The sequence below is a fragment of the Ambystoma mexicanum genome, chromosome 1p, assembly GCF_040938575.1.
Source record: "Ambystoma mexicanum isolate Mex_15411 chromosome 1p, UKY_AmexF1_1, whole genome shotgun sequence".
Taxonomy (NCBI): Eukaryota; Metazoa; Chordata; class Amphibia; order Caudata; family Ambystomatidae; genus Ambystoma; species Ambystoma mexicanum.
In genome coordinates, this window is record NC_090921.1 from 125,897,306 (window position 1) to 125,917,449 (window position 20,144).

At 47.8% G+C, this 20,144-nt stretch overlaps 1 protein-coding gene across 1 annotated transcript in view; it reads right to left on the bottom strand.

The window, feature by feature from the left end:
* The window catches only part of ZCWPW1 (zinc finger CW-type and PWWP domain containing 1), an 867,839-nt gene that overhangs the window by 280,733 nt on the left and 566,962 nt on the right, over positions 1-20,144 (bottom strand). Inside the window, exon 5 of the mRNA XM_069607206.1 lies at positions 6,029-6,178. Within this exon, the coding sequence (XP_069463307.1) occupies positions 6,029-6,178 (150 nt within the window). The remainder of the gene's footprint in view (positions 1-6,028; positions 6,179-20,144) is intronic.

Genomic DNA, 20,144 nt, shown 5'->3' on the forward strand with positions numbered 1-20,144 from the left:
AGCATATGCGGTTACTGTGTCGCCCAGCCGAGGTGACGACCATTGCAGGTGTGCTGCATTTGTGCCCCTCTAGCCCCTGAAGCCTGCTGCAGTGAAACTAGCCTCATCCATCCACCAGGAGCGGAGAAATCGCCACTGTCCCATTTGGTAATCATCGCTGTATCTTTGTCGTTGAAATCCGCATAGCTGCCAAATTGCCGCACTTGAACCTGCAACCGAAGTGGACTTGACTGCCGAGGTTTGGTTCGGAGTGCGCCGGTGAGTAATCGCAACCCTAGCTGGTGGCCCCTAGCACCTTCATCCATTTTTACAGACGAGTGGCCCCTGGGGGCCCCTCTCCTTTCCACTGCTAGTGTGAACTATTCCCAACTCTTGGAATCAACTCTGCCCTCAAGTGGAGACCCTCCTTGAATAGTGGGAACCTATTCTTCATCGCCTCTCCCACCTTTCTGAGCTGCTACAGACTCCTGTAGAGACCCCGTTTTGCCTATTGGAACTACCATGTGCGCTTGCATTGCCTGCACATTTGAGCATTAGGCTCCCCTCTTCTTAGGGATCTGATGCCTCTTAGTTAGGAGTGTGTTGGATGTAGAAGGGGCTAAAGACTATTTGCACTGCCTGTTTCCTTCCCCTTTTAGGTTGTGGACCCATTTCATGCATTAACCATTTAGAACCCATTGGTCTTGTATATATGTATTTAGATAGTATTGTGTTGGCTTCATAAGTATTACTGTGATTTGATGTGTGTGTTTGAAACTCAAAGGCCTTGAAATAAACTTATATGTATTTTTAATATATCTACAACTGACTGGGAGTGATTTGTAAGTGTCCTTTACTCTGTGTGCTCATTGAGGTCTTTCAGTCAACCTCACCCCACCTGAGACCTAGTCTTGTCGCCGCCAAACTACCTTGATTGGTCTGGCTTGTCCAGAAGGTTACCCTGTTCCAATAAACTAGACTGGCCTCCTGAACCTCTGCCCACCAGGGCAAAGTTCAGAAATCCATCTTAACACAAACCTCCAAAAGAACAAGGTTGCTGATCTGACTGAGTCTGTCCTTGTGAAAAACTTGTAGTTGTTGGTTTAGATTGAATTGCTACTGACTTGACTCTTTGGGTACTCATTTTTTTCTTTGTCAATTCCTCACCAGTGGAGGAAAGAAAATGTTCAGTGCCATCACATGGTAAATCTAATATTTGGTCTTGCCCATCTGTAGTAAATTTGGTGGTGTGCATCCAAGCCGAACGCCTCATTTCCATGCATACAGCTCTACTTGCAGTGCCTATGTGGGACAATGACGCATCCACCATGTCTTGGGCAATCACTTTTTCCTCAGCCAAACCAGCTTTGAAGGCTGCCTGACGTTCTACAGGCAAGTCTGGGAGGAAATCTCCTACTTCCCACCATTACCGTTGATTAGCAGCCGCCAATAATGAATCTACATTAGTCTGCCTTAGATGTAACCATTAAAATAGATCTTTTTTTCCACAAGATTCTAACAACCTGTCCTCCGTCGAAAGACATGAAGCCAGCCGCTCATGACTCAGAAGAGGATGTTCCGGCCATGCGCTTGGAATATAAGGATGCAGTCGCAACCACGGAGCAGTGCAGTTGTGGGTGTGAGGACAAAATAATAGTATCACCTTTCATCTGCCTGAAACTGGCACCTAGGTGCTTATTGATAGATGGGGTAGAGTGTGGTTTGAGGCACAATCTTCGGGCCACTTCCAAAGCATCCTTTTGGAAAGGAAGGCCCAGGCAATTCCATGTTCTTAAAGATAGGATCTGAGGTAAAAGGTACCCCTAGGAACTCTGCCAATCCCTCAATGCGATCATGTCATATCTTCATCCTCCTCTTCAGACTCCTGGCTTGACAGGGATTTGTCACACTGAATAGGCAACTACTTATGAAACTTGCATTGAAAGAGGGTACGGGTTAGGGTCAGTAAGTTGATACGGCAGAGCTTGAGGCTGTTAAGGGCCCAGAGTCTACTGCACTGGTTGAGGAGAGGTGGCAGCACAGGAGGCTGTGGTAGAGAAGGCAGTGCTGGAGGGGATGGAGGAGGTGGAGGTGGACGAGGAGGCTGAACCTGAGGTACCAATTCCTTAATTGGATATTTGAATATCCCTGTCATTTGTTGTGGCCTCATGATTTGCATGAAGCGGTCAAAAAACCTCTCTTCACATGAAGCCTGTGATTTCTTCGCCTGGGGGCTAGGCACTTGTACTGTGTTAGGGAGAATTCTCATTTATGGATAATTTCCCTCACCTAGTGAGTCCCCCAGCAGCATTACTGAATTTCTGGAGTTTATTTTTTTTCCACTTGGTAAGAGTGTGAGCTTTTCCCCCACTCTTACCTATGTTTTGCCATGTGTATTCCTCCGTTTTAATGATTGTGGACTCTGAAGTACACCACTTCAGTAGCCCCCTTCTTTTTGTGGGTCACCCAGCACCTTCAGTGCCGTGGCACAGGGTTGTCTTTGAGACTTCCCCCGACTCCATTTCTGAGGCTGACTACAGTCCCCCAGAAAAGGGTAAAGTTGCCATTAACTTTACTTAGTCAATCTACCACAGATCCAGTACACCCCATCTTCCATGGAGTACTCGAAAGAGTTAATTTGTATCCCTTTTTGTCTGTACCTCCTAGAGCATTGTTTCGCTCTTTTAACATTTGGACTTGGCTGGTGGCATTGGAATCTACCCTAACTTTTCTACCGCGATTATATTAGATAAATGTGGTATTGTTCTTGGCTATTATATTAGCCTCGAACATAAAACCCGCTTGACCAAATCGTCTTTCTTTTGGCTCCGGTTGGGTTTATTCGCCATTTCTTTTTGTTAAAGTCCTTCTTGTGTTTTACTTTGCGTGGCAAACTAGGTTCGCCTTCTTTGTTCACTGTCTTTTGGCGGGCTTCTGCTCAGAAGCCCTCCACCAGGCGACTGGGTGTCTAGGTGGCTGAATGTGAGGGAGGGGTGTAGTCACCTCCTGCACAGGGTATCCTAGGAAACCCAAGTCGCATTTTGCCATGATTGGCTGAGGTGGTTGTCCGGGCTGGACAACCCCCCTGCTGGGTGATTGACAGCCAGGCTGTGTGAATGGGGGTCTTGCGCATAAAAGGCGGGTCTCTTGGGCTAGAAGTCAGAGAGTCCCCACTGGAACTACAAGGAACCAAAGAGAAGCAGAGAGAACGACGGCTGCTGCAACTATCCTGTCCCGGTGAAGCCCTGCTGCAGTCCTGAGTTATCTACCCTTCAACGACTAAGAGAAGATCCAGTCCGGAGTCTTCTTCCCTTGAGCCTGGTGGGGATAACCAGCTCATCTTCCACAGCCAGAGGATCCTCTTCCTTGGTCGAAATCGCTGCACATGGCTGTAGTGGTCCGGATAGCCATTTGAAGAGCCTCTACTGTTTTTAAGGAGCGCACTTTTATTCGTTGTCGCTGCTGCCAGCTTCATCCCTGTGTGGTGCAGACCCCCTTCAGATGTCCTCCTTCACCACGAAGCTCCAGGAGTCGTGGGTCTGCGGGAAACCAACAGGTACAACTGCCAGGGCACCAGCTGCACCAATGGAATAAGGTACTGTGTTCTGCTTGAGGAAACTGGGTGAACCCCTTTTCTTCATTTCCAAGGCTTGCCCTTGTCTTCCCTCCTTATAACTTTTGCTTCCGAACATTGACAATATCGAAGTACTCTTGGCTACGTTGAATCGTGAACTATCTGACTGTGTGATCTTCGGCAACAGGGCCCCGGTGTAACTTGACCCAGGCTCCGGCCCTTTAACTTTTGAACTCTTGTCTCTGAGTATTTCTCGATTCTGTCTGCCTAACCAAAACATTGCCTGTGATTTTTGCCTCCAACTCCCCCTGGGTATCTCAGGTGCTAAGTGTGTTTTTGCCCCGGTAGCATTTCATGTCACGGATATGCGCTTATTTAGTAGACCGAACTGTCAAAAAGTGATCGCAATCGTATTCACGGTAACGTGTTTTGTTCATAACACTGGTTCATTCAAACACAGGGTACTTACCTTGAGACATACTGTACAAAGTGAATTGGTTAGTTGTAGTATATTTACGTGTGGTTTGTGTTTAAGTTTAATAGAAGTGTTGTGTTTATAACGAATGGTTTAAAAATAAATGTACTTATATTTTTCTACCTGAAACCCTGAGTGAGCGTTTGCTTGAGTCACAGTAATTGTGGTCCCTTTGTGTAATCACTGCTACTGCTCATATACTCTTGAGGTAAGCCTGGCTGCTTCGCCACTGCTACCACTCTGACATAGTAGTACGGGCTTGTACCAAAGGTAAAACTTGTATTTCCACCTGTAGTCATAATTGTGTGTAGTGGTCCCTAAGGGCACTGCACACGATTCTGGCTAACACACTGCCACCGTAGGATTCCAAGTAGATGTCGTTGGTCAACCTTCCACCTGAATATACTCAATATCCCTTCCCTCTGAGTGTCTCCCTGACTGTGCGGGGTATTCAGTCATCTATGGTGACCGAGATGGGTACCTGTCACCACTGGGGCCAGAATGTCTGTAAGCAGGTTGTACAGACTGCTCGGAAATCCTATGTGGTTGTGTGGCCCGCTCTGATGGAGATAAGGCTAATGCTGTGACAAACTCCCCATCTGACAGAGCTCGGCACCACCGAATGGCTGACCGCCATTGATGCAGTAGATTTATGGGGAGTACACAAAGGCAGGACGCTCAGTGCAGAGCGCTGAGTTTTAGGCCTTTGTAGACCCTCAAGGTTTGACCTGGTGTTGAAATCAACCTCTGAGTTACCCCCGGAAGATTTTACACCCTCAGGCATTCGCCTGGAAGTCAGGTTGAATCTAGGTACCATAGCAGTTAACCTCTCGGACCAATATCTGGTAAGAGGACCAGCCGGTCCCTCAACCTGGCAAGATCTGAGGACCCCTCGGTGCTCGCACAAGTAGCCTGAGAGGCCTCAGGTAGAGTGTTTGTATGAGGATCTCTATGACCCCTTGCAGCGCAGGAACTCTCTTGACAGAAGTCACCCCGATGAGGTAATGAAGAAAAATTAGAACTTACCTGTCTGGTGCTCTTCGGTTTGTGACCACGAGGAAATCTCTCTCCACTTGGATAACCGTTTCTTCAAGGGTTTAGGGGTGAATGCCTTTCAAGCTGTGCAAGAATCCCACCACTGGTCAGGGGCCAGACACCCCAGACAGAGAAAATGGGGGTCCGACAACGGAAAGGATCCCTAGCAGGGAGACATACTGAGTAAACCCACTCGCAACCGACATGCGCCAAGGACAGAGGTGCAAGAGGATAACAAAATTCACACGCAAGCGAGGGTTGGTCTGATCCCCTCTGTATGGAAAAGAGAACTGAGGTGACACACCGTTGGGAGGGGCTGCGAGGTGTGATCGTGCTCATGGCCGCTCCAATGTGCAAGCTAAAGTTAAAGGGGAAAATAAAATCTTTGCGGGGAAAAATGGTACTGGTCCCGTCCCTATGCAGGGATGTCCATGCAGTATGGGGGAATGGGGATATAATGTAGGAGTATGATTAATGTTGTAGATTACATTATATATATGATTTTTTTCTGAGAGGAGAAGGTCTGATTTAAATCAAGGTTTGATTTAAATATAAAACACTGATAAATAAATAAAAATCCCTGATATGAAGGACTCAATCCCAAGGTGGGGCAGAGGAATGAGATCACTGTGTGGTGGCAGGAAAGTCAAGCCAGGTCTTCAGTTAGAGTAGGACTAGAGAAAGCCTACACTGACGGTGTTCCAAAACTAACCTTCCCAGTCGAAGGCAGCCAGAATCGTTCCATATCAGGATCGGACTCCAAAAAAGATTGGACAATTTCTGCATTCGGTGGATGAGCAAAGGAGAACTATGTTTTAGTTAATACAACTTTGTTCAAAGAACCTCTGGTGTTCATGCCTTTTATAGTACCACGTTTGGGGGGATCCTGACAGCACATACGATCTACCTGACCTGCTTGCTTCTAAGAGCTGTACTTTGAAAACAATGTGAAATTAAAATCTTACCTGGTTTGCTCTGTAGTGTGTGATCCTCTTTTTCTCCAATATTTTCTACTTCTTTCGTTGCTGTGATTGGCAACTCATTAGGTGCATGAGACTTTTGTTCACAATTTGTAATTTTCGTCGATGTAGTATGCCTCTTGTCATTCCCACAGACTGTCCAAACATACAAGCAATATGATATAAAAGATAAACATTACATATAACATTGAAGTGGAAGAAACTACTTACCAATTTAAATAGGTCTGTTTCTCAATTAGAATACTATTAACTCCAAGCCCAACTCATCCAGCAGCCATACATTTAAGAAACACACTTGGTCTGCAGGTTGAAATACAGATTGAAATATAAAATGTCAAAAGAACCTCCATGACTTTGTCTAGAGAGGTAGTAAAATGCAATGGAGTAACATGTGTCCTAATAGATGTTATTTTCTTCTTTGACACATGCATTTTCTTAAATATGGTGCAAATAAGAATAGTCCCTCACTTTGGTTTTAATAGCAGATAGTGTGATTAATGTTACATATAAACACTCTATGGTAAAGTGTAACAGATAAGGAATCAGTCTAGTCATGAAGATACGGTAGACACTATTCATCAAAAACAAAACCAATGCAGGGGTTTAGGTGTATTATCTTAAAACCCACTTGTTCAACCTGGACCATGACTAGACACCTTCAATAGATCTGTATAGACATGCCCAGTTTTCCCTATCCTTCTTAGCTCTCCCCTTTCTCTACTACATGTCATGTCTATCTTTGTTCTGTATTGTGTGTGCTTTATAAAAACTACAACAAAATAAAAATCAATAAATTATGGTTCACAGAGACCACATGACAAAAATTTAAGACGGTCTCATCTTCAGTGTGGAAAATGTGTTTTTACTTAGACGAGCAGACATTCTACCTTTTTACAGATTATCTGACTGGTCTTGCCTTGAGGGCTGCTACTTGATTAGAGTTCTGAAACTCCCCAGGGCGATACCAACAGCAGTCCTCAAGTATGAACTAGGACAGCTTTCCGTCAAACCTCACGTACTTTGGAAAAACATGTCAATGCTCTCAAACATAACGTTTGCCATGGAAACGACCATCTAGTGGGAGTTAAAGAGATTGATGGAGATGAAAACTTGCTATCAATTGAACAAATGTGGAGCGGAATGTAACACTTTTATGGAAATCTACAATGTAATCATTGAATGCCTATTCCCTAGTCAAGCTAGAAATAAACTTTGGGAAGCGGACTGGATTTACACCCTTGAAGAAGTCAGGAAATATCGGCTATAGGCGAGTCCTGCTTGACGTTAGACTAGTGGGAGTTATTCCAGCCTACTTGATTAGATTCCCAAGTGCGTTTTGGTGCTCCCAACTATTGAGGGTCAGGCTAAACCATTTACCGACTGGGGGTCATGGAAAAGATTCAGAGAGAACAGAGGACTTGTAGATTTTGTAATTCAGAGGGACAAATTGAATACTGGACCGCCCAGCTCTGTGCGACCAAGAGTCCTTTTACTTTAAACCTCTCCTAGAAGGTTATAGATTATTAGACAGCGGTATTGTCTGGCCATGTTTAATAATTTTGAATGGTCGTAAAGGTTGGAGCCATACTAGAATGAACCTTTTGAAGGAAGCTTCATCGCTAAAATGACAAACTACTTACTGAGTGATGTAGTTTTGGTATGCAACTCTTTTTAACCATTATGTAATTGTGTTTTAGTTGTCTTATTTTATATTTTAAATTGCGTGCTAACGAAATGTGATCCATTTATAAAAATGTATATTTTTCCTATTTGCAAAAGGTTAATTTTTTAACCATACAACAATAAAAAAAGGGTTTTATTATGTTCCTGATCATCCCATAGGCTAATCAACGAACACTGCATGTGCTTATTCTTTAATTACTCCTGTATTAGGACCTATTCATATTGAACATCTATCACATCCATTTGCCATTTGTAGTACATTTTGCAGGAACACTGTTTTCATCAAAATGAAGCACCTTCTACTGTGGGTAGGATAGGTGGGCCAAATGTGACATTGTAAAAGATACATAGGCAAAATAAGGATATACTTACTGTGACAAATCCCCGGATGCCGTCACTTGAAGACCTAAAGATCAGTACTGGGATGAAGAAGCAGTGCAGAAGCATAGAGAGCACTCATGAGAACCTGAATGAACAGTCTAGTTGCTCCCGAAAGCTAATTGGGCAAAACACATTCAAAGCTGAAGCCGGATACCAGGAAGGTGAGAGGTCCTCCCTGGAGAACGCGCAGCTCAGCAAAGAACTCGAGCAGTTGCAGGAGAACTTAACGGGCAGGTGGAGAGGTTCTTACCTGATCCAACATAGAAGGACCATCCAGCAAAGCATAGCAGCAGACACTCTGGTCAGCCAAGCAGGAAGAAAGCGCAGTCACAGGAAGGTGCACCCGTTGAGAATCTGCGACTGCGGTGGGGACAACGCAGCATGCCAGAAGAGCGATGAAGCCTACAGTAGCTTGACGACCCTCAGAGAAACCAGAGACCCACCGGCCGAGACGGTAGAGACCCTAAAGTAGTGGTCTTCCAACTTCTTTGGCCTGGGCCCCCCTGAGCAAAATATGGGGAGGTCGGGCCACCCTAAAAATTTCAAATGGACAGCAAATCCAAATGGTTATGTACTATCACGCACTGTTGCCGCATCCTGCTCCCAGTATAGTACCTGGTTTCCCCCACCTGCTCCCATCAGAGTCTTTGGACTACCTCATCCCACTCCTTGCCCAGTACCTGGGCTCTCCTTACCCCACCCTACACCAGACCCACGACTCTCCCCACCCTGCTCCCACTACTTTCCCATGGCTCCCCCCACAGTATCAGGGCCAGTGGCGGCTGGTGAATTTTTTAAGTGGAGGGGCATAAATATTTCTCCCAGATATGCCATAGCGACCAAGCGTAAAGAGCGAGCTCGAACCAATTAATTGGGTAAAAATCCAAACATTTGCAATTGGCACTGGGGGGCCCAGAAGGCAGGCGCGGTATTGTTTACTTGGCATCGATGACAGCTGCTGTATTTATCTATGATCCATTTATGTTCCAAAACTGAGAATGCCACTAACACGCAGTATGCTAAGAAACTATTTCCAAGATTACTAGAATTTAAAGAAGTTGAATGGAATATTTCAGTATGTCACAAGTGTGCAGGGTATGATGGCCCTTTTACCCAATTAAAACAATATTAAATATACTTTTTAAACAGCCACATCTATTTAGTAGGGTTTGAAATATCAGGAATCCGATGTGGAAAGAATACAAACACTGCAGGATGCATGTGTGCTAGCCATAATACTGCTGTAGTCTGTCCGAGTCTCAGCGGCCAATCGGTTTGGAATTATATCTCTGTTTGTAGACACTGGGTATCCAGGAGCTTCCATATTCTGTGAGTGTCTGAGATTGTGGCGTAACACAAGGCGTTCCAAGTTCCTGACAATTCACTCCGTCAGAGCAAAGTCTTCATTGTTGAATCAGTCAAGCGCCACAAAAAAAAACAGCCTCTTTCAAGTCCCAGATTTGCACTTGCCACTTGCTAGTGGAAAATGGCTTCTTGACGATTAAGTAATATTTTGTATGCATGTGAAGAACTAAGAGGGCGAGTGACATTTATGCATGGCTAGAAATTAGCAACTTTACATTTTCATCCTGCTCCTTTCCTACAGAGGCGGCTTCAGCCAGTGTCTGCAGGTGTCAGCAGCGGAGGCCACAGACAGCCGTCAACCAGCAGCGATTAAGTAAGGTAGGAGTGGCCCGGGTTAGACATACAGCTTCTTTCTACACTGAAAACCTGGCCACATAGTAGACTCTCATGCTTAGGGGTGTTTTCTCTGGTATTCAATTGCATTGCAAAAGTATTTAAAACTGCACTGTGAAACCTAGGCCTTTTTCCCCACCATACAGGACTCTCAGACTTAGGTGTGTTTTCACTGGTATTCAATTGCATTGTAAAAGTATTTACAACTGCACTGTGAAACCTAGGCCTTTTCCCCACAATACAGGACTCTCAGATTACATTGTGAAAGTAGTGTCCTTCTGTGGTTTTGCCTCCTAGCAAACTTTTCAACCTTACATTACCAACTGTCTACTTGTCTCGTCTCTCTCTGCCTGGTCTGCTTGCGCCCCACCCCCTGCCCCACACCCTTCCTCTTCTCTCCGCTCCCTTCCTACTCTATGGTTCTCTATTATCTTTTCTAAATGCTTCTCTATCGACTATCCTGCTCTCCTCACTAAATCTGGTAGAAAGAAGTTTACAAAGGACATCCTGGTCTTAAACCCAGGCTTCCCTATCTCTGACACCTATACCAGTGCTTTCTCCAGGCAAACACTCACCAACATCCTCTTTGTCGTTCCCTCGCCAGACCTACGGACTCTTCATAAAGTCTCTGTGCTCTCTCCTTCTCTTCTTCTCCCATTAATGGTGGCATGCGATGGGAGACCCTCCTTCCACTCTTCCAAGGTCATCATTAATGTTTACTTGAATAGTACCGTCTTGGTCCAGGCCCTCAAGCCAGCCTCCCCCTCTTTGATAGATGCTTCCAGCGCCTCATCAATTTCCTTTCTTCTCCTGCTGTCCCCTCTCTCCCCTACACGGCTTCCTCGCCTCCCCCGGCTGTCTGCTCCTTGGCTACGGGCCCCACCGTGCTTCTCCGCAGGGCGTACCTCTGATTTGTACCCCTCCCCGGAAGTCTTTCAAGGATGGCAACCATTTTCATATTGCCACTCTAAACCTTTGCTCAGATGTCAAACACTCCTCTGACATCTGCCGCCTCCAGGAGGAACTTGACCTCAATGTCCTCGGTCTCACAGAGACGAACAAGTTACTCTCTTACCTGGTAACGTTCTTTCGATGGGATGGTCCGACGACGTATTCCATAACTATGACAGTAATCACCACAGCTGTGCTGCTTCGGAAAATCTTTCGGTGTCTGCGTCCTGCGTCGATGACGTCGATACGCCGTCCTCGAGGGCCTCCGTTGAGCCGATGTCACCGGATGTTATAAGTATAACGCACGACGCCTGTAGCCTCAGTTGTAGTTTGTTCCCCAGAACGTGTGGCACCAAACCACTGCCACTATGACCACAGAAAGCCTTGCGGAAACGTAAGCTGCAATCGCATAAGAAATTCTGTAGCGGGGCAGGTAGGGAGGGAGCGATATGGAATATGTTGTCGGACCATCCCATTGAAAGAACGTTACCAGGTAAGAGAGTAACTTGTTCTTCGAGGGGATTGGGTCCTCCGACGTATTCCATATCTATGACAGACTCCCAAAGCAGTACCATCGTATGGAGGAGGGAAAAAGAATTTAGAATATAGAAATTTATTATGCCCAATCAAATTGCAGAGTAAAGGACCGCCTTGCCAAAGGCCAGATTCTGCCCATGGATAGAATCTAAGGAGTAGTAAAGTACAAACGTATGGACCGAAGCCCACGTGGCTGCTTCACAGATGTTACAAATAGGAACACCCCTCTGCAGGGCAGTAGAGGCAGCCATACCCCTAGTAGAATGGGCCCGTAAGCCTACCGGAGGGTCCTTACCCGTCAGGCGGTAACATTCAGAAATTGCAAAGATAATCTATCTAGACAAGGTGTGCTTAGTCACAGCTTGTCCCCAACGCCTTCCAGCGTAACCAATAAAGAGCTGATCGTCCACTCTGACCCGGGACATGCGTGAAATGTAAAAACTTAAAGCTCTCCTAGGATCCAACCTATAGAGCCTCTCCTCTTCCTTACCAGGATGTGGAGGAGGATAAAATGCCGGAAGAACAACCTTCTGGCTTAAATGAAATTCCGACACCACCTTCGGAAGAAAGGAAGGACGAACTCTAAGGACAACCCTGTCCTTATGAAACACAGTGAAGGGTGGCTTAACTGAAAGTGCCTGCAACTCACTCACTCTGCGATCGGAAGTGACTGTTAGGCAGAATCCTGTGCAGTGCCCTTAGAGACCACTACACACAATTAAGACTACAGGTGGCAATACAGGTTTTACCTTTGGTACAAGCCCTTAATACTATGTCAGAGTGGTAGCAGTGGCAGAGCAGCCAGGCCTATCTCAAGAGTATATGAGCAGTAGCAGAGATTACACAAAGGGACCACAATTACTGTGACTCAAGCAAACACTGACTCAAGGTTTCAGGTAGAAAATAGAAGTACATTTATTTTTAAACCATTTGTTGTAAACACGACACTTCTATTAGATTTAAAACCACACAAAAAATATACAACTAACCAATTACTTTGTACAGTAAGTCTCAAGGTAAGTACCCTGTGTTTGAATGGACCGGTGTTACGAACAAAAAAGGTTACCGCGAATACAATTGCGATCACTTTTTGACAGTTCGGTCTAATAACTAAACACGTATCCGTGACATGAAATGCTACTGGGGCAAAAACACACTTAGCACCTGAGATACCCAAGGGAGTTGGAGGCAAAAATCACAGGCAACATTTTGGTTAGGCAGACAGAATCGGGAAACACTCAGAGACAGGAGTTCAAGAGTCAAAGGGCCGAGCCAGGGTTAAGTGACACCGGGGACCTGTTGCCGAAGATCACACAGTCAGGCAGTTCACAATTCAACGTAGTCGAGAATACTTCGATATTGTCAATGTTCGGAAGCAAAAGTTATAAGAAGGAGGGAAGACAAGGGCAAGCCTTGAAGATGAAGAAAAGGGGTTCATCCTGTTTCCTCACGCAGAACACAGTACCTTATTCCAATGGTGCAGCTTGTGCCCTGGCAGTTGTTCCTGTTGGTGTCCCGCAGACCCACGGTTCGTGGAGCTTCGAGGTGAAGGACGACCTCTGAAGGGTTCTGCACCACACAGGGATGAAGCTGACAGCAGCGACAATGAATAAAAGGTGCGCTCCTTAAAAACAGGAGAGGCTCTTCACGTGGCTATCCGGACCACTACAGCAGTGTGCAGCGATTTCGACCACAAAGGCGACCTCTGGCTGAAGATGATGAGCTGGTTATCCCGACCAGGCTCAAGGGAAGAAGACTTCGGACTGGAGCTTCTCTAGTCGTCGAAGAGTAGATAGCTCAGGACTGCAGCAGGGCTTCACCGGGACAGGGTTGTTGCAGCAGTCGTCGTTCTCTCTGCTTCTCTTCGGTTCCTTGCCGTTCCAGTGGTGACTCAGACTTCTAGCCCAAGAGACCTGCCTTTCATGCAAAAAAACCCCCATTCACACAGCCTGGCTGTCAATCACCCAGCAGGGGGGGTTGTCCAGCCTGGACAACCACCTCAGCCAATCATGGCAAAGTGCGACTTGGGTTTCCTAGGATACCCTGTGCAGGGGGTAACTACACCCCTCCCTCACATTCAGCCCACCTAGACACCCAGGCGCCTGGTGGAGGGCTTCTGGGAAGAAGCCCGCCAAAAGACGATGAACACAGAAGGCAAACCTAGTTTGTCGTGCAAAGTAAAACACAAGAAGGACTTTAACAAAAAGAAATGGCGAATAAAACCAACCGGAGCCAAAAGAAAGACAATTTGGTCAAGCGGGTTTATGTTCGAGGTTAATATAATAGCCTAAAACAATACCACATTTATCTAATATAATTGCGGTAGAAAAGTTAGGGTAGATACGACTGCCACCAGCCAAGTCTAAATGTTAAAAGAGCGAAACAATGCTCTAGGAGGTACAGATAAAAAGGGATACGAAGTAACCCTTTCCAGTACTCCATGGAAGATGGAGTGTACTGGATCTTTCGTAGATTGACTAGGTAAAGTTAATGGTAACTTTACCCTTTTCTGGGGGACTGTAGTCAGCCTCGGAAATGGAGTCTCAACGACAACCCTGTGCCACGGCACTGAAGGTGCTGTGTGACACACAAAAGAAGGGGGCTACTGAAGTGGTGTACTTCAGAGTCCACAATCACAAAAACAGAGAAATACACCTGGCAAAACAAAGGTAAGAGTGGGGGGGAAAGCTCACACTCTTACCAAGTGGAAAAAAAATAAACTCCAGAAGTCCAGCAAAGCTGCTGGGGGAGTCACTAGGTGAGGGAAATTAGCCATCAATGAGAATTCTCCCTAACAGTGACCGCAACTAAAAACACAGTTTTAAGGGTTAACAGCCTCAAAGGACAAGAATGTAAAGGCTCAAACGGAGCACCCATAAGGAATTTCAGAACAAGGTTCAAATCCCAACCAGGCACCTGGAAAGTTGACGGCGGAAACAAATTAGTGAGTCCTTTGAGAAACTGAGAAATTAAAGGAATTTTGAAATAGGAACACTCCTCGGACAAGCGCTTAAATATAGACAGTGCCGCCAGGTAACCTTTAACAGTACCCACTTGCAGGCCCCTGTGGGCCAACGGAAGCAAAAAAGACAGAACCACAGGAATGTCACATGAAAAAGGATCTACATTCTGAACCCTGCACCAGTCGCAGAACTTTCTCCAACGGCAACGGTACATGGACTTAGTCGCCGGCTGTCTGGCCGAAAGCAACACCTCCATCACATCTTCAGGGAGGTCCCAATCCTTGTACCTCAACCTTTCAGAAGCCAAGCGTGAAGGTTGAGAGACATGACCTCTGGATGGAGAACCTGACCACCCTCCCGTGAGAGCAGATCGTCTCGGTAGGGAAGACGACGTGGAGGGCAGATGGACAAGTCGAGAAGTACCACGTCCTCTGGGCCCATGCCGGAGAAATGAGGATCATCCGGGAACCGAACCTCCATAGCCTCCGCAGCACTTGCAGGATGGCGGGGACTGGAGGAAACGCGTATAGCAGTGGGAAGGACCGCTCCACCACGAACGCGTCTCCTAAGGCTCCTTTTGGAGGAAATGTTCCGCAAGCAGAACCTTTCGCAGTTCCGGTTGACACTGGAGGCGAAGAGATCCACTTGAGGGGTCCCCCAAAAAGCGAAGATCTCCAGGAGAATCTCCTGAGCCATCTCCCACTCGTGAGAGATCGTGCTCTGCCTGCTCAGAGCGTCCGCCGTCTCGTTTTCGTCTCCGGCCAGATGAACTGCCGAGATCGAAACTTCCTGCTGGATGGCCCAGAACCCGAGCTGCATCGCCTCCCTGCACAGAGGAAGTGGCCCCGCCCCCCCTTTTTGTTGAGGTAGTGCATGGCCACTGTGTTGTCTGTCAGAATCAGGACATTCTTCCCTCGCACAGTCGGCAGAAAAGCCTTCAGGGTAAGCCTGACGGCCCACAGCTCCAACAGATTGATATGGAGTTTGGACTCCGACGGAGACCAACGACAGCTGACTGTCAACTCGTTGGCATGAGCTGCCCATCCAGTGAGGGATGCATCCGTCACAATCGTCACCTCTGCCAAGGGGCAGCCAAAGTGGAGCCCCCCTCATCAGATAGCCTTCGACGGCCCACCACAGAAGGTCCTGGGCAACCGAGGACGGCACCTGAACGGGGTCCGACATCCTGCCGCAGGACTGTGACCACTGGAGCTTGAGGGCCCATTGCAGAGATCTCATCCGCAACATGGCCTCTGGTACCAGAAGAATGCAGGATGCCATGAGGCCGAGCAACCTCAAGAACTCGAACGCCCGGAGCGTCTGGGCAAGTTGAAACTTGTGCACCATCTGCTGAATGTGAAGAGCCCTCACCTGGGGAGGGTAACACTGCCCCCAGGGACGTGTCGAGCACTGCTCCGATGTACTGTAGCCGCTGTGTTGGCTTCAAGTGGGACTTCTTTAACTGAGGGAGAAGCCCAGCTTTTGAAGTGAGTGGCAGGTGACAGACAAATGATCCAGGACCTGCTCGGGTGAGCGCGCCCTGTTAGGCAGAATCCTGTGCACTGCCCTTAGGGACCACTACACACACAATTAAGACTACAGGTGGCAATACAAGTTTTACCTTTGGTACAAGCCCGTACTACTATGTCATAGTGGTAGCAGTGGCAGAGCAGCCAGACTTATCTCAAGAGTATATGAGCAGTGGCAGAGATTACACAAAGGGACCACAATTACTGTGACTCAAGCAAACATTGACTCAAGGTTTCAGGTAGAAAAATATAAGTACATTTATTTTTAAACCATTCGTTATAAACACAACACTTCTATTAAACGTAAACAAAAACCACACATTAAATATACAACAACTAACCAATTCACTTTGTAGAGTATGTCTCAAGGTAAGTACCCTGTGTTTGAATGAACCGGTGTTATACACCAAACACGTTACCGCGAAAACGAATACAATCACTTTTTGACAGTTCGGTCTACTAACTAAACGCCTATCCGTGACATGAAATGCTACCGGGGCAAAAACACACTTAGCACCTGAGATACTCAGAGGGAGTTGGAGGCAAAAATCACAGGCAATATTTTGGTTAGGCAGACAGAATCGAGAAACACTCATAGATAAGAGTTCAAAAGTCAAAGGGTCGGAGCCAGGGTGAAGTGACACCGGGGTCTGTTGCCGAAGATCATACAGTCAGATAGTTCAAGATTCAACGTAGCCAAGAGTACTTCGATATTGTCAATGTTCGGAAGCCAAAGTTATAAGAAGGAGGGAAGACAAGGGCAAGCCTTCGAAATGAAGAAAAGGGGGTCACCCAGTTTCATCAAGCAGAACACAGTATCTTATTCCAATGATGCAGCTGGTGCCCTGGCAGCTGTTCCTGTTGGTTTCCCGCCGACCCACGATTCCTAGAGCTTTGTTGTGAAGGAGGACGTCTGAAGGGAGTCTGCACCAAACAGGTATGAAGCCGGCAGCAGCGACAACGAATAAAAGGTACGCTCCTTAAAAACACAGGAGAGGCTCTTCAAATGGCTATCCGGACCCCTACATCTGTGTGCAGCGATTTCGACCAAGGAAGAGGATCCTCTGGCTGTGGAAGACGAGCTGGTTATCCCCACTAGGCTCAAGGAAAGAAGTCTCCGGACTGGATCTCCTCTTAGTCGTTGATTGGCAGATAGCTCAGGACTGCAGCAGGGCTTCACCGGGACGGGGTAGTTGCAGCAGTCGTCGTTCTCTCTGCTTCTCTTCGGTTCCTTGTAGTTCCAGTGGCGACTCAGACTTCTAGTCCAAGAGACCTGCCTTTCATGCAAAAAAACCCCCATTCACACAGCCTGGCTGTCAATCACCCACCAGGGGGGGTTGTCCAGCCTGGACAACCACCTCAGCCAATCATGGCAAAGTGCGACTTGGGTTTCCTAGGATACCCTGTGCAGGGGGTGACTATACCCCTCCCTCACATTCAGCCCACCTAGACACCCAGTCGCCTTGAGGAGGGCTTCTAGGTAGAAACCCGCCAAAAGACAGTGAACAAAGAAGGCGAAACAAGTTTGCCGCGCAAATTAAAACACAAGAAGGACTTTAACAAAAGAAATGGCGAATAAACCCAACCGGAGCCAAGAGAAAGACAATTTGGTCAAGTGGGTTTTTGTTCGAGGCTAATATAATAGCCAAGAACAATACCACATTTATCTAATATAATCGCGGTAGAAAAGGTAGGGTAGATACCACTGCCACCAGCCATGTCTAAATGTTAAAAGAGCGAAACAATGTTCTAAGAGGTACAGAAGAAAAGAGTTAAGAGTTAACCCTTCCAGTACTCCATGTAAGATGGGGTGTACTGGATCTGTGGTTAGTTTTGACTAAGTAAAGTTAATGGTAACTTTACCCTTTTCTGGGGGATAGTAGTCACCTCAGAAATGGAGTCGGTGGGAAGTCTAAACGACAACCCTGTGCCACTGCACAGAAGGTGCGGTGTGACACACACAAAGAAGGGGGCTACTGAAGTGGTGTACTCCAGAGCCCACAATCCCCAAAACGGGTAAAAACACATAGCAAAAAAAAGGTAATAGTGGTGAAAAGCTCACATTCTTACCAAGTGGAAAAGAAACAACTCCAGCGATCCAGCAAAGCTGCTGAGGGACTCACTAGGTAAGGGAAATTAGCCATGAAATGAGAATTCTCCCTAACACGCCCTGATCAATCAATCGTCCAGGTAGGGGTAGACGTGAATCCCCCCTTTCCTGAGTTACGCTGCTACCACCACCATGAGCTTGGTGAAGACCCTCGGGGCGGAGGTCAATCCGAACGGCAGGACCCGAAACTGAAAGTACGAGTCGCCAACCGCAAACTTCAGGTATTTCTTGTGCTTTGGATGGATCGGCACATGAAAATAAACATCCTTGAGGTCGAGAGACACCAACCAGTCCTGAAGTTGAAGGGCCTGGAGGACTTGAGAAATAGTAACCATCTTGAACTTTTCCTTCCTGAGGAGTTTGTTCAAACCGCGCAAGTCCATGATCGGTCGTAATCCCCGTCTTTCTTCGAAATCAAAAAATAAAGGGAATATCATCCCTTGTTCCTCTCGTTACAGGCACCAGTTCTATGGCGCCTTTCTCCAGCAGGGATTGAATTTCCTGCGCAAGGAGCGGATCCGGACTCTTCAAAGAGAGATTCCCTGGTAGACAGTAGATGTGAGCTATGATCTCCAGAACCCACACATCTGAAGTAATGGCACGCCACTCTACAAGATGCTGCGCCAGCCTTCCCCCAACCGGCGAACCATGGGACATGGCCTCATGACTGAGCTGAAGCGGCTGCGGCAGTGCCTGAGGGCAAAAAGGCAACTGCCCGAGAGGCCTTTGCACCTCAATTACCCTGTTTTCCACCTCTGGCACTCCTATGGTGGCCCCTTTGACTAGCAGCTCCTCTCAATTTACTAAAGGACGAGTAATATCGAAAGGAACCTTCCCTCCATTGTTGTCCCCTAGGACGAAAAGGCAGAGGTTGGCAAACTGCAGCGCCCAACGACTTTGCTGCAGCTTTGGAGGTCTGCAACCTCTCAAGGCGCTTGTCAGCCTTGCTGCCAAAAAGATGTTCACCATCAGTGGGCACGTTGAGGAGCCGAGCTTGCACATCAGGAGCAAACCCCGACTTCCGCAACCACGCAAACCTGTGTATTACGGTGCTCGCTGCCATGGACCGGCTGACGCAATCAACCATGTCCAGAACTGACTGAACGGACTTGCTCACTGCCGGGAGGCTCTCCGGAGAAGTCCAAGTCACAGCCACCCTTCTCTGCAAGGCCATATGGAATGGCACTACCGGGTCAGTTGGTGGACCTTGGTCGAGGATATCAGTCAGATCATCCTCCTGCTGAAAATCCCAAAGGGGGACAGACCACCCCAGGTAATCCGTGACACTCGACATCAGGCGCCGGTAAGAGGAGTCGGCATGCGTGCCAGGCTCAGGCCTACCAAACTCCACCTCCGGAGAGGTGTCCAGCCCACTTGCGTCTTGCAACGACTGGCGCAGGTCCTCAAGTTGGCTATGACCAGAAAGGAGGCCATCAGGAACCTCTGCAGGAAACTCACCTTCCTCAGACCCCTCATCCACCTCAGATATATAATCCAAAGGCTGGAAAGAGGGTACAGAAAAAGGAACAAAGACATGTTTAGCCTTGGTCAGAGCCTTTCTGGGGGTTCCACTGTGCCACGGGGTACTCCCGACAAAGCCGCCTGGAAAAGCGTCGAGGGCGTCGACAGAATCGGCGGCGACGACAGCTTCGGCGGCGTCGACACAGGCCTCGAGGGTGGAGCCCCGAGCATGTCTCTCGACAGACTGGGTGCCGATGACTTCCTCAGAGGCGGAGCCTCGAGAGAGTCCGTCGACGACCTCGGCGCCGCCGGCGTCAATGTCTTCTTCGTAGACTTCACAGGTTCTCGCGGTCTCGAGGGCATCGAGGATCGGGACCTGGAACGGGCATGCCTAGAGCGACTATCCTTGTCCGACCGGGACCTCGAAGGCGCCCGGTGGTCGCGACGACTGCTCGAGCCCAAGCCCGAAGGCGGACGAGCGGTGTCTCTAGCACGGCCACGGCCGGCGTCCTCAGACGGCACGGACGGACCGGAGCCCTGCGATTGAAAAATCACCAACATCTCCTTTCGGAAGGAATCCCATTCCTCTGGAGTGGAATGCTTGTTGCGACAAGCAACCCGCCGACGGGCGGAGTCCTCGGACGAGGAAGGTGACCTGTGACGGCACTTCCTGGAGTGCCTCGAAGAGGCAGAGGAATGGCGGGACCGACTCCCAGACCGAGAACCCCCGGACTGACGACAATCGAAAGACCAGTGCAATGCGACTTCCGGGGCTTGGCCACCTTACC